This window comes from Palaemon carinicauda, chromosome 44 (assembly GCF_036898095.1).
Source record: "Palaemon carinicauda isolate YSFRI2023 chromosome 44, ASM3689809v2, whole genome shotgun sequence".
Taxonomy (NCBI): Eukaryota; Metazoa; Arthropoda; class Malacostraca; order Decapoda; family Palaemonidae; genus Palaemon; species Palaemon carinicauda.
In genome coordinates this window covers 50,322,783-50,338,943 of record NC_090768.1, presented here as the reverse complement: position 1 = coordinate 50,338,943, position 16,161 = coordinate 50,322,783, and the positions used below count along the sequence as shown (strand labels likewise).

General features: G+C 36.9%; 1 protein-coding gene across 2 annotated transcripts in view; it reads left to right on the top strand.

The window, feature by feature from the left end:
• The first annotated feature begins 3,990 nt into the window (after window positions 1-3,990).
• LOC137634565 (alpha-(1,3)-fucosyltransferase C-like) overlaps window positions 3,991-16,161 on the top strand; it is a 53,937-nt gene continuing 41,766 nt past the window's right edge. Inside the window, exon 1 of one of the 2 annotated variants that reach the window (XM_068367020.1) lies at window positions 3,991-4,060. In XM_068367020.1, the coding sequence (XP_068223121.1) occupies window positions 4,055-4,060 (6 nt within the window). In that variant the 5' untranslated portion in view covers window positions 3,991-4,054. The remainder of the gene's footprint in view (window positions 4,061-16,161) is intronic. The other variant, XM_068367019.1, reaches the window with a different exon arrangement.

Below are 16,161 nucleotides of genomic sequence, written 5' to 3'. Positions count from 1 at the left end.
TTGGTAGTAATTCATTCAAATTACCCCTAATGAGTCAATATGGATTAATATCAACACATGGTGACATGGTTGGTTTCGACCTGGCCTTTCATTAGAAGGGGCTAGCGTTCGATCCCAGGTATGAGGTAGAAATTTATTTCTATTTTGAACACGATGTTGTGTTGATATTAATCCATATTGACTCATTAGGGGTAATTTGAATGAATTACTACCAATTGTGTCACGTGGTGGCCCGGGAAATTGGGTAAAACTCGCTGGTAAGAGACTGATGTCTCGCCAGGTAAATCCTCGGACAGCTGGTAGCGGTCAGGTTCCAATTTCTTTTATGGGCTCTCGTGACATGGTTGGTTTCGACCTGGCCTTTCATTAGAAGGGGCTAGCGTTCGATCCCAGGTATGAGGTAGAAATTTATTTCTATTTTTAACACGATGTTGTGTTGATATTAATCCATATTGACTCATTAGGGGTAATTTGAATGAATTACTACCAATTGTGTCACGTGGTGGCCCGGGAAATTGGGTAAAACTCGCTGGTTAGAGACTGATGTCTCGCCAGGTAAATTCTCGGACAGCTGGTAGCGGTCAGGTTCCAATTTCTTTTATGGGCTCTCGTGACATGGTTGGTTTCGACCTGGCCATTCATTAGAAGGGGCTAGCGTTCGATCCCAGGTATGAGGTAGAAATTTATTTATATATATATATATATATATATATATTATACATGAATAATGTCATATCTCAGTCATTTGTCCTGCAGTTGACTAGAAATGGCTGCATTTGATGTTATTGTTATACTGTATATATATATATATATATATATGTTTATATATATATATATATATATATAGCCTTTATGTGTGTATGTACATATGTGTAGTTATATATATATATATATATAATATTTGTGTGAATACACATATACAGTATAAGTATATACACCAAGTATTTTATCCATATATATATTTATTTTTTCATATTTCTGATAATAATTTATCGTGGTAGCCCTTCTCTTTCATATTTACTCTTAACTCTCTCTCACTGCTAAAAATTTTTAGAAAATCTTCCACTAGACTTCGCAATTTTTCTTTACTGTGCCCAATTTGATTTCATCACCTACACACGTCAACCAATCCACACTCCCTCCATAACCCCCTTTCGTTTCATCCCTTAGCTTACACCAATGGTTAATATATTTCTGTTTCTTAGCTTTTGGATCCTTTCATCCATAATTATATTAAAACTGCCAGGGAAACATGATGCTATTTTTATTCATACACTTCAACGTCAGACTAGTTTCTCTCTTGTTCATATATACCCTTGACATGGTACAATTCCTTTGTAAATGTTATCCACTATACCATACATCCTCAACATTGCCTTTCAGCTAATTTCTTTCATGAACGTTTATTGGTTTGTGCAAGCTACATGCAGCTTTTTTTCCATTTACTTTCAGACTTGCCACATAACTTCGATATCAAACACTTGTTATACACACTTCCTTTTTGGGCTCAAGCCATGTCGTCCTGATGGAAGGTTCCTTCAGTAGCTTCCTTAGGGTATATATGAAAGCTAGTGAAGGAACCTTCCATCAGGACGACATGGCTATCTCACCCAAAAATAGATTTTTCGCTTCGCTCAAAATCCGTTTATTGCAATCCTCACCAATTATGACTTACCAAGTCTTTAGTCGTGTATTACACTGTATATCAGATTCAGCTCCTCCTTTATCTTGCCACTTATTACCCCTCGAAGCGTTAACGCTATGTGGGGTGCAGATAGCTATGTGGCGTGTCAAGAATACGTCCCCTGTTATTATGCAATATCCTTAAAGGCAACTTTAGGGATATTCGCACCAGAAGTTAGAATTCTGGAGACCTTTAGTTTAATTCTCTGGGAATATCCACTGTAGTCAAATATACCCTAGGAAGCTACTGAAGGAACCTTCCATCAGGACGACATGGCCTGAGCCCAAAAAAAATATCTGGGGGGTATACTCAGTGATGTTATGCCCTTCAAAATTTTTCCATCTTTCTAAACATTACCTTTGCTCCTATGGAAAAAAATCAGTTATTACTTTCATCTATTGCTTTGGAATTTATCTCTCGCCTGTTAGCAACTTATCACTTTTTCACGGGGCGACACTCATCACTCTTATAGTCCAGTCAATTTCTGTTATTTTCAATTTTCTACCTAATAGATTGCCCGCCTTAGATTCACATTCTTGTTCATCTTATTTAGGACAATCAATTCACTCTTTCTCCCTTCCCCCAAATTCAACAATCTTAAAATATTCAATTTCTTACACACACACACACACACACACACACACACATTCATAAGCTAATGAATGGGAACTAAATGCTACTAGCATGACACAGGTGTGAAAGAGTTTTGATGTCTCAGTTTAAGCTTGTATAAAATTAGAAATATAGTAATTCTATCATATAAGATTTGTAAAACTGAATAAGGATATTAAGATTCTTATTGTGTAATGTATTAAACAGGAAGCCTGCTCATTATTTTTTTTTCATACAGTTGGGTACATCTAGGTTTATTTGAAATTTTTTCAGGATGATAATCCACAAGAAAAAAAAAATATTTTAGGGCCAAAAAGATTATTACAGATTTTATTTGGATCTTATTTTTTCGTTTTAATTGTGTACTATATAATGTGTTTATACAAGAGACTATCTTCTTCTTCTTTGTCTGCATCTTTAGTTGAAAATTAAACTGTCGAAATGAAAAAATTGCAGACTGCCTAACAATCTTCCATATTAAAGTGATCTATCCATTGTATCTTTGTGTTTATAGAATATTGCTAAAATATTGCACTACAGTAAGAATGACCACTTGTTTATTATTTTGAAAGCTGAAGAAAGTACAAAGCTGTAATCTGTTCACTTTTGCAATCATATCCACTTCTACGTCAACTCTTTTCTTTTCCATGTTCTTGTAGTCGTACTTTCGTAGCTTATGCCAATAGCACTTAAAAACAAAATCTATAGGCCTAATACACATCTTTAATACCCTCATTCTTCTGAATCTTGTCTCTATGGTACACGTAGTGTTTCCCTCTATTTTCAAATCTCCCTTATGACTTAAATATTAAACACTTGATCCACATACCATTTTCCGTATTCAAACTCATATAGGCATATGCCATCCCCCCCCCTCTCTCTCTCTCTCTCTCTCTCTCATATTTGAACTCACATAGGCATATGCCATGCGCATCTCTCTCTCTCTCTCTCTCTCTCTCTCTCTCATATTTGAACTCATATAGGCATATGTCATGCTCTCTCTCTCTCTCTCTCTCTCTCTCTCTCTCTCTCATATTTGAACTCACATAGGCATATGCCATGCGCATCTCTCTCTCTCTCTCTCTCTCTCTCTCTCATATTTGAACTCATATAGGCATATGTCATGCCCTCTCCTCTCTCTCTCTCTCTCTCTCTCTCTCTCTCTCTCATATTTGAACTCATATAGGCATATGTCATGCCCCCCCCCCTCTCTCTCTCTCTCTCTCTCTCTCTCTCTCTCTCTCATATTTGAACTCATATAGGCATATGTCATGCCCCCCCCCCCTCTCTCTCTCTCTCTCTCTCTCTCTCTCTCTCTCATATTTGAACTCATATAGGCATATGTCATGCCCCCCCCCCCTCTCTCTCTCTCTCTCTCTCTCTCTCTCTCATATTTGAACTCATATAGGCATATGCCATGTGCCTCTCTCTCTCTCTCTCTCTCTCTCTCTCTCTCATATTTTTACGAAGGCTCAGTAGGTTAAGAGGGGAAATCTACTAGCTCTCTCTCTCTCTCTCTCTCTCTCTCTCTCTCTCTCTCTCTCATATTTTTACGAAGGCTCAGTAGTTTAAGAGGGTAAATCTACGACTCGTTAGCAAGGCTAAAGAGAAATGCTGACTGCCAATAAAGAACACCTGGTCAAAGCATACAGAAAATGCTGTCATACAATTATCCATTCAGAGTGATCGTAGGAGTATAGGAGTGTTTTGACAGAGAGGCATTCTGTAGTGCAGCTCTCAATTTGTCGGAACATAAAAATGCAGGTACGGTTATCATTGCTCTTTTCATTATATATATATATATATATATATACATATATATATATATATATATAAAGCCTCTGGTGACATGGTTGGAAGCCACCTGGCCTTTTTTTCTGAAGGGGCTAGGGTTCGATCCCAAGTATGATGTAGAAATTTATTTCTATTTGAACACGATATTGTGTTGATTTTCATCCTTATATATATATATATATATATAGATATACATATATATATATATATAGATATACATATATATATATATATATATACACACACACACACACACATATATATATATATATATATGTGTGTGTGTGTGTATTGAATATATGTATGTAGCCAACACACAAACCTTTGTTCCTACACAGACACTCCCGCACGTTGGTAATGCCGTTAGCGCACCTCATGTGGTAGACTGTAAGCATTACAGGCTCTTTGAAGCATCTTTCGGAGACTCCCTACCAAGTTGCAGCCACTTATTAGCCTTTTACTTCGACTCCGTTCATGTCTGTTATTTTTCATATCGTTGTTCAATCCCAATTTCATAGTGCAATTTCAAAGCTTCCCTCTATAGTTACTTGGTCCTAGGGCCAAATTATTCCAAAGAAAAATAAAAAACTGAAATAGGCCTACATCAAGTGATAGAAAAATAGACACCATTCATGCTTTAAATGTTAAATTTAGGATGAATGCTGGGCAGAAAACTTTCACAACACTAACAGCTTTATACACCTACTAAGAAAACGCATCACTTGGACACCAAACCTTACAAATACTGTGGAATTCATTTCCACTATATACAACTCTTTCAATTGATCTATCTACCAGTAGCCTATATATATTTTATATTTTACAATATAAGTGTTTTACATGAGATTAAACTAAAGTTGAATACCTCTGACAGTTGATAACCAGAATTTTGATATATTGTGTGGGCTATGCCAAAGTTATTCTATGGGAATTTGAATTATGAGATTACCCAGTTATATATATATATATATATATGTATGTATATATATATATATATGTATATATATATATATATATATATAAGGATGAAGAGGACAGCAAGAAGACTTCGGATCATTTTACATATTTATTCCAAACCAACGTTTCGGGAATCCATTTCCATCATCAGGGCTACATAAAACATGAAATTATGTTTACATTAGAAATTAATTATACATTTTTGCTTAAAATTGCTTTGGTATAAAAAATATTAAAAAACGGTTAAAAGAATCAAAATACAAAAACCTAGACGGTATATAAAAACATGTGGCTAACAGAGGTCCTTTACAATTATGATGATAAAAACATTTGTGATCAAAATGGAATAAAAAATATACATATATGTAAATGAATGGTCGAACTTACTGTCAAGAGATGTGGCTGAAAACTATTGGAATATTTGAGAAAATTCTTGAAGAAAATGCTTTAACTACGAACAAAAAAAACAGATCAACAAGGGATGATAGGTAATGGCAGTTAGGCAATATGTAATGGTGTGGAGGTGGTTTGATTATTTAAGGAAGGGGACAGTTTCTTTATATAGAGAGATTCCAAGAGAAGGAGCGAAAGGCAATCGGATGTTTGGGAAAGAATTTCGAAATGGTTGTATTGTATATGAGTTTTACATGAGTTTGAATGATTTCTTATAGAGGAAAATTCTTGGGATTTTAATACGGAACCAGTGCGATGACTGACACCCCTATGGGAATCGATGCGGACCTTCAGTAATCGTCGGGTAGACCCGATATAGTTTCCAAAATTACATTTTGGACAAGTATACTTGTAAACAACGAAGGACCGCATCAACTCCGGGAGGGTGTCTTTGAACCTGAAAAGTTTGCCAATATTTAAAGGGTTTTTTTAATATAAACTTAAAATTCACATATGGGTACAGAGCTCGTTTCTGAAAAGAGCATTTTTAACATAAGGCAATGATACATACATTAGTTTTTTGGGAACTTGAGTAAGATGAGTAATATTGTGCCTAATTTCATCAAGTTTAAATTATATAGATCTTCACTATATAACTCTGATTTTTATAGAACTGCTACTCAGTCCCTCTTAGACATTGAAATTGATTTTAAATCCAAATCTATCAATAGATTGAAAGGCTCAGTGTCCTCCCTGTCACATTCATTTTACAACACTTTGTCCCCGCTCGATGGTTTTTATGTTAAATCACTTTTAAGTAGAAATATTAAACAATATACCCTAAATATAAGAGGTTCATAAACGTAAACTTTTAAAATTAGGTATTAGTCTGCCAAGATTCCTTTCTCCTAAGGATGTTGTTTTTAATTACTCTGACTACGTTCTGTCTAAAAAAGAAGAATTTTTACTTTCCTTAGGACTTGATTTTTGCCTTCCAAATTTTAAACCAAACTTTTATCAATTTTTTCTACCATTTGAACGGTTTTTTCACTGCATTCGAAATCTTCCTGCACATATTAACTTAGAAGAAACCCAACAGTCAATTCATGATATTGCCCATAGGGTGTTTTCCTCTTTGAAAGCCACCAATTGGTTTCCCTTTTTTAAACAAGATGATTTTACAGTGCTCAAGAAACTCTCACAAAACAGGAATATTGTTATTTGCAGACCAGATAAAGGTAAAGGCGTTGTTATTCTTAACCACAGTGACTATATCCAGAAAATGAATAATGTTTTATCAGATTCCAGTAAATTTTTAGAAGTTGGTGATCTCCAATATAGCCTAATTTTTAAAGTTGAAGATAAAATAAACCGCACATTAAAACTACTCAAAGATAAAGGTATGTTGTCCGAACAGTCTTATCAATCATTATATAGTTCAGGATCTTCTTTTAGTGTTCTGTATGGACTTCCTAAGGTCCATAAGACTAATGTACCCCTCAGGCCTATTTTAGCAGCTTATAACTCGCCAAATTATCACTTAGCCAAATTCCTAGTTCCTCTCCTTAGTCATTTAACCAATAATCAATTTACTCTTCAAAACTCTGCCAAGTTCATTCCCGAAATACTTGAACAAGATAGTAACTCAATTATGGTTAGCTTGGATGTAGAATCTTTGTTTACTAACGTGCCCCTTCATGAAACAATAGAAATTATACTCAACCAACTTTTTCCTACCGAAAATACCTTATTCAACGGCTTTGATTCAAACAGTTTCAGAAAACTCCTTGAACTTTCAGTAATAGATATTCATTTTGTTTTTAATACCAAATTATTCAAACAGGTTGATGGAATGGCAATGGGGTCGCCCTTGGGTCCTACATTTGCCAATATATTCATGTGCCACTTGGAGGAAGTATACCTTGGACAATGTCCGGAAGCATTTCGTCCTAGTTTCTATAAGAGATACGTTGACGACACTTTTTTGCTATTTAGAGAAAAATCCCATGCTGACAAGTTTTTAGAATATGTAAATAGAATTCACCCAAACATTAAGTTTACCATGGAAATAGAAAAAGATAACCAGTTGCCATTCCTTGACATAAATATTTCACGTTCAAATAGAGGATTTCTTACAGGTATTTTTAGAAAAGAGACATACACTGGTTTGGGTCTTAATTTTTTTAGCAGTTGTTCGAAATCATTCAAGATTAACTCTATTCAAACCCTTTTATTTAGAGCATATTCCTTATGTTCGGACTGGCATAATTTTCATAAAGAAATTTCATTTTTAAAAACATATTTTACATACAATTGTTATCCTTCACACCTCTATGACAAAATTGTTAATAAATTTCTTAATGGTATTTTTCAGCCTAAATATAAATGTCCTGAAGTTCCCAAAAAACTAATGTATGTATCATTGCCTTATGTTAAAAATGCTCTTTTCAGAAACGAGCTCTGTACCCATATGTGAATTTTAAGTTTATATTAAAAAACCCTTTAAATATTGGCAAACTTTTCAGGTTCAAAGACACCCTCCCGGAGTTGATGCGGTCCTTCGTTGTTTACAAGTATACTTGTCCAAAATGTAATTTTGGAAACTATATCGGGTCTACCCGACGATTACTGAAGGTCCGCATCGATTCCCATAGGGGTGTCAGTCATCGCACTGGTTCCGTATTAAAATCCCAAGAATTTTCCTCTATAAGAAATCATTCAAACTCATGTAAAACTCATATACAATACAACCATTTCGAAATTCTTTCCCAAACATCCGATTGCCTTTCGCTCCTTCTCTTGGAATCTCTCTATATAAAGAAACTGTCCCCTTCCTTAAATAATCAAACCACCTCCACACCATTACATATTGCCTAACTGCCATTACCTATCATCCCTTGTTGATCTGTTTTTTTTGTTCGTAGTTAAAGCATTTTCTTCAAGAATTTTCTCAAATATTCCAATAGTTTTCAGCCACATCTCTTGACAGTAAGTTCGACCATTCATTTACATATATGTATATTTTTTATTCCATTTTGATCACAAATGTTTTTATCATCATAATTGTAAAGGACCTCTGTTAGCCACATGTTTTTATATACCGTCTAGGTTTTTGTATTTTGATTCTTTTAACCGTTTTTTAATATTTTTTATACCAAAGCAATTTTAAGCAAAAATGTATAATTAATTTCTAATGTAAACATAATTTCATGTTTTATGTAGCCCTGATGATGGAAATGGATTCCCGAAACGTTGGTTTGGAATAAATATGTAAAATGATCCGAAGTCTTCTTGCTGTCCTCTTCATCCTTAAACTTAAGCTTGCCAGAAGCGAAAATGTTACTAGTATATATATATATATATATATATATATATATATATATATATATATATATATATATATATATATATATATATATATATATACTATATATATATATATATATATATATATATATATATATATATATATATATATATATATAAGTGAGGGATGATATGGTGAGAAAATATTTGGTGAAAGGGGTTGCATTTGATAGAATGCATTGAAGAAAGCACATTAGGCAACCGACCCCTTAATGTAGGGATAACGGTAGGAAATAAGAAGAGTAAGTGCAACTCACTTAACTGATGATAGCAAGGTGTTATCCTATCTAATTTCAAGGTAGAAGGGAATAAAAGTAAAGTTTGAGAATCTCATTATGATATTAATTTATTTAAGGTACAGGTGAAATAAACTTAATAATAAGAATAAGCTTAGAAGCTTTGCATTTATCTATAAAGAGATAGTGTCCGCAAACTTATTTTGCGGAGTGAGCAATAAGGAACCAGGATAGTAGGCCTAGACATTTTCATTTTTTTTTTTACAGCATCTTTTGCTATTCAACTTCCAAGTTTCCTTTCCTAAAACCGAATCAAATGACCCAAATTAATTCCATAGATCAAATTAAATCTCACAGAGGTGTTGCAGTGAAGTAATTCTATGATCTAACATAGGAATGGAAGAAAGATAACTCTGGAAATTCCGTACCACTGCATATACTTTTCAGTTGATGCAAGCAATGAATTATTAACGATTTGTAATGATTGTATTAATCCTGCCATTTACTTTTATTAAGAAACCTGCATGTTAGCCCTGTGCAATTTTAAAATTTATTTTAATGACTTGCTTTAGAAACTAAATAATCATGATAATAATTTAGAGCCATTTGTGTTAGATTAATGTCATCAAATTCCAAATATTCTAATTCAAATAGTTCTTGAAAAATGGTTACCCTAGTACAGCCAATTAAGAATTGTATACGAGGTCTAGGCATTTTATGCAGTCTGTCCTTTTAATGTCAACAAAAAATACTTCCAGTTTCAGTACAAGGATCGTAAAGTCTAGTAGTGGGTTCGCGTTGAAGTTCAAAATTATCAATTCATAGTTTTATTTGTTAGTTTTATGGTATTAGTGCTACATATATATAGTGCGGCTGTACCCTAAACTTAGCTAATGAGGTAAGTTCAAGCGATAGTCTGTTTATTAAAATCCGGACTTGCCATTAGGCCTAGTGTAAGACTATAGCATTATCAGGCTGGAGAGTTTTTCCTTCGTGTGGTGTCTGTAATTCTTTTTTTGTATAAAGTTTAAATTCTAATTAGCCAACTATCCTCTCTAATTATATCCTAGAACTTTCAAATATGCTGTTCCGTGTTACATCCGAAGGACTGATTGTAACCTTTATATAATAACGAACTTGAAAACTTTTATAGTTGATAGTTATGGAATCCTATGATACAGTTATGCGGTCTAATGATACCTTGGATTTAACATCCCAGTTTATGCCATATTGATAGGCCTACCCTAAATACTCGAGAATGTATACAATGAACAAATCTTATAGATTCTGCTGGGCACAGGGCTTTTCCGTGTGACACAGGGCCAGAGAAAACAGCTGTAAGTACAGTCGGATGAAGCTTCATAACGCTGAATCCCCTACTGCTGCTACCTCCGCGGTCATCTTAGGCACCGGAGGAAGCAGCAAGGCCTACCGGAACTGCGTCACAGTCGCTCGCCATTCATTCCTATTTCTAGTACGCTCTCTTGCCTCTCTCACATCTATTCCCCTATCACCCAAAGCTTTCTTCACTTCATCCATCCACCCAAAGCTTTCTTCACTCCTTCCATCCACCCAAACCTTGGCCTTCCTCTTGTGCTTCTCCCATCAACTCTTGCATTCATCACCTTCTTTAGCAAACAGCCATTTTTCATTCTCTCAACATGGCCAAACCACCTCAACACATTCATAACCACTCTACCTGCTAACTCATTATTTACACCCGTTCTCACCTTCACTACTTCGTTCCTAACCCTATCTACTCAAGATACACCAGCCATACTCCTTAGACACTTCATCTCAAACACATTCAATTTCTGTGTCTCCATCACTTTCATTCCCCACAACTCCGATCCATACATCATGGTTGGTACAATCACTTTCTCATATAGAACTCTCTTTACATTCATGCCCAACCCTCTATTATTTACTGTACTACTCCCTTAACTGGCCCCAACACTTTGCATCCTTCATTCACTCTCTGACGTACATCTGCTTCCACTCCACCATTTGCTGCAACAACAGACCCCAAGTAATTAAACTGATCCACCTCCTCAAGTAACTCTCCATTCAACATGACATTCAACCTTGCACCTCCTTCCCTTCTCGTACATCTCATAACCTTACTCTTACCCACATTAACTCTCAACTTCCTTCTCTCACACACCCTTCCAAATTCTGTCACTAATCGGCCAAGCTTCTCTTCCGCGTCTGTAATCAGTACATTATCATCAGCAAACGAAAACTGATTTACTTCCCATTCATTGTCAAGGAATGACTGTTATAATACAGTATCCAGAAACTTATACATTAATACTTGGATGCAATTGCTTTAAAAAGTGCTAGATAATGATTATTTTATATAAAAAACAGAAAAGCTCCCACCAGCGATCACGAACGATAAATGCACAGAAATCGACCATTAGTCACCCAAAATAAACAGTGGACTTGGACAATGGTACTGGTGGTAAAATTTTTTTAATTATATAAGTCATTATGCCCCAGCACCCATTAATTATACAGTGAAATCCACCAAAAAGGCCAACACTCATCCATTTCTTATAGCAAACTCCTGTTTGGCATTGAAGTACAGTATCACATACAGTATTCTACTGTCCCGTATCGACTCGAAATCCATTGGTAAATATTTACCCATGTGCTAGTACTCACATTCCTCCCCAACCAAACCTAGACACCACACTTATTTACTCCTTGTAGTACTTCACCCCCTGTACCTTATAGTTCAACTGACCCACGACCTAGTGACCCATCCTGAGCTTCCCTATTTTAAGATAACCTAAGCACCTAGTCTAACCTGGCCAGTAAATGAAGTTATTTGTATTAGTTACAGTTATGAATAAACGCTTGCAATATTTGTGAAAATTGTATGAGTCTAACTACTCCCTAAGCAAATATAATGAAAAAAAAAGTTATCCTTAAAAGTTGTTTTGCTAGTTCCAGTCAAGCAGCATGTCTATTGCTGTTCTATCCCTCGCGAGTGTGGCTTTACCACAAGTACAAAAATGTAAACCTAAGCAAGTTTTTTTCTTTTGACATGATGCCATTTTGTCATATCTGATTTACTGATTACACAACAGACTGTTAACAACATTGGTCCTCATTATACCCCTAGTGGCTCCCAAGTTCCATATGCCAGCTGGTATCTTTATACTGTATGCTAGTGTTCCTTTTTATGGTACTGGGAAAACTAACCATTTATTGTGATAGCATTGGCCTAGTCGAAGGTATACCTTTCTGATCAGAATATCTCTGGCAGTGATTGGGGTTCTTCTTATTTACCTTCGTTGGGGGAAGCTCCTTGCAATCTCAGTAGTTGAATGGTGTCTTTCAGCCTTTAACCATTTCTTGGACGGAAGAACTCGATCCTCAGGAGGAGGTTTGAACAGTGTTCCTTTTCCAGGAACTTTAAGCCCCTTTTTGTATGTCATTCGTGCCCTCAAGTCATTTTGATGGATCCTGTATGAGCCAAGGAAGTGGGCATCGGATAAGGATCTGACCCTCAAGACTCTTCACGGGCCTAAGCCTTGGCATTGCGAATAGGCGTACCGCACAACCTTTGTGTGCCCTATAGTAAAGGAAGGTCGTTTTTCTCCTTTGATCTAGAGTTTGTGACCAAGATCCAGAATCTAGTCATTTACTACTCCAGATTCAAGCCCTTCTCAGTCTCTTTTTCACAAGAAGTGATCAGGGGTATCAGAATTACTTGCTTTTGTCCTTTGAAGAAACAACAACTCTACCATGAGAACTCAAGCCGTATGCGGAGCTCCTGAGACTTTTCCCATGTGAAAGCGTAAAGAAGATATCCAAGGACCTTGGTTTTGCTCTGGCTCTAGCACAACCAGACGTGCTAATCCAACGAGGGGACAGAAGGCTCATTCTGGTTTGAGTGCATGAAATCAGGTAGTATATCAGATTTGCCCAAACCTTCAGGAAGAACCTGTCAGTGGCGCGCGCTCTGGAGGCACGATTGTGGAGTGACAGACTACCTCCACTCCCCACTACCTACAAGAGTTTGCCCTCAGGTCCCTCAATAACCTTATCTTTGGTCCTGTGGTAGCTCCCTCACGGGACAAGAAGCATCTCGTCTAGGATGGTGGGTGCAACGTTAGTCTACAAGGAGAGATAAAGTCTAGCCTTTCTTCTCTCTTCCCCTCCATTTGGATATAGCAGTTGTTGTGTTAGTGCTGGACTGGATGTTAGATGCGGGTTAGCCTCAAAACTGACAACTTCTTTACTGGGGAGTTTTGTATTGAGGTATCTTCTCCACCTATCCCAGCCAGGGATGATGATGGAAGAAATGTATGCGAGGTCATTTCTTATAATGGCCATACATTTAGACAACATATCCTTTTGGATACAGGTTATTCCATAACTGACAACCATTTCCTGGTAAGGGCCTAGCCTAACACCTGTGACTTCATCGTGCTTAGGTCGTTAGGAGCTTGACAGTTGTTGTCACTTTTGCCCTCCTCATGGACATAAATGATAGATAGATCAGTGAGAAGGCTGGAGAATTCTGTATATGGGAATGTACATAAAAACCCTGTAGTTAATGTTGGTATAAAAATAACTTGGGCAAAACATGAAATTAGTTCTTAAATATTAGGAAAGACAATGTATTTACAAATACTCCCCCTCCCCACCAAGACAGTAATTATTTACAAAATAATGATTGGATGATGACATTTGAGCTGTGGCCCCTAATCTTGAAATTTGTGGAAGCTGGAGACAATCCCTGGTTATTTAGATTTATGGTTGGTGGTGGTATCGGCTGCCGAATTGTTCGTGTTGCCTGACAAGATGCCACCGCTGGCATAGTGCCCGGGGGTGTTAGACTGTTGGTAGCTGCTGTCTGTGACAGTGTTCGGGTGACATCTTGTTTTGGGGAAGCACATTAGGGCGTTTGCTTTTTTCTTCGTTGGCATTTTCATTGTTCATCAGGAAAGCAGGTTTTAGCATATAAATAGAAACCCAATCGACGATGCGATACTGCCCTTAGTAAAGTCATGTTAAGGAGGCACATTGGGTGTTGTTTCTCACGAAGACATGGCCATGGGTATCAAGGCCTCTTGGCTTGAAGTGCTTTGTTCTGTCAGAGAAGGTTCTCAGGCAGGGCGGGAACTTCTCTGTGATTACCCGAAGTCTTGGGATTGGTGTGTTTTCATCAGCTGCGTCCGTGGGGAAATATTTTACGGGCACAATTAACATCTCGCCGTAGAACTTCTCTGCTGGGGATGCTTTACCGTTAGCCTAAGAGTGATTTGGAGGCCGAGCAGGCCTTAGGGCAATTGCGAAATCCAATTTTCATCTGTGCAGCTGGCTATTAGGGCGGCCTTCAGCGAGCCATGGGTTCTTCCTACCATGCCGTTGGCCATGGGGTTGTACATGGTTGTGCTGTGGAGCGACGTTCCCATCAGGCGAACCAGTTAGGCTCACAGGAAGACCAGGTCGCGGTTGGTAGTTGATGTCATCAGGAACTCCGAAGCTGCTGATCCAACTTGAGAGCAGGTTTTCCGCACAGGCACTGGCTGTAGCTTCGCCATGGAGGTTGCTTCGGGCCATCTTGTGGAGCGGTAGATGATTGTCAGAAGGTATCTGGCATCTCCTGACTGCAGAAGAGGATCCACAACATCGACATGGATATGTCCAAATCGTGGTTTGAGTTGTGGAAAGTCTCGCGCTTTATTCTGTTTGCCGGCTGACCATGCTTGTTTGGCAAGGCACACATCATGGCCCACTCTCGCACGTCCTTCTTGATCCCGTGCTATGCGAACTTATCCATCCTCAGCTGTTGTCGTACATCCTGATAAGTGTGACAGCCCGTTAATCGCCTCAAACATCTGTCTCTTTCGGAAGGCTGGTCTCAATGGCTGAGGGCGGCCCATGCTGGTGTTGCTCAGGAGTGTTGTGCTGGATGGACTTGATGGGAAGTCTTCTAACGAGGTCGAAGGTTGAGTAGGAGAATGTGTACATCTCGAACAGCCTGGTGATGGCTGTCTTTTTTTTCTTGGCTGTGTTTCTTCCCACTAAATATGTTGAGTGCTTTAAGCCTATCTTTCAGTAAGAGCAGATCTTCAGAGGGAGTCTCATGCAAACCGAGAAACATTAGTGGTGTCTTATTGAATGAATAGTTACACTTGGCATAAACACTTATACATTTATCAGCATCAGTAAATTATGCTTCTTAGAGTAGGCCTAAATGGGTTACATTCAAATGAACAACTGTCTTTAGAGTTGTAGGGAAATCTTGAATTTATTTTTAGTTTTGGGTTCCTTTATTGAACTTTTATTGGGTCTGACATCAAGGGATTTAATTAAATGAAAGATAAAACTGTCGTCATTTTTGCAATTGTTAAAGCACATTTTATCTGCATTTAATTGATAAATTGTCTAATTCGTTGAACATATCCAGTGTCTGTATAAATTATTGCCATGCACATCATTGACAATGTAGCTATTTTTTATTTATGTAGTGAAACTACATTTAAGGAATACAATGAATTATTCTAATTTTATTTCGAACGTCTTCCTTTTCCAAGATTCATTAGATATTTGCTTGATCTATCCTACTATAGCGTATTGCAAAAAGAAACCAGTTATATAATTAATGAAATGTTCACCATAATTTCACGATATTATTTTGTATCTAGAATATTGGGGCTAAAAGAGACACGTTAAAATGATAATCAAAACTGGTCTCAGGCAAGGAAGGAACTTCACAACTCCTCACGGATAGATTGCACAAAGATACTTTACTTAATTATCTTCATTGTTAAATGAAATGAAGTCTTAAATCGTATGTATTTATATGTTGAAACAGGAACGTCTCCATGTAGGATACTTTTCCATGCTTCTTATTCAGTTACTCTTGGTTCCTGGTTTAGGGCGAGTTGACTTAAATGTGGGGTGGAAGGAATCTCAGTTCAAATATGTTCTACACATTTATATATAAGAGTAAACATAGTAAGCTACAATTCGGATAACTCTAGTTTTGCAAACACGAACGGTAAGCATTATTCTGTATTAATAATTAAGTAATGCCCAATTTTCGCTATTTGATTAAGTAATAATCAAACTATTAAGTTTCGACAATTATTTAAA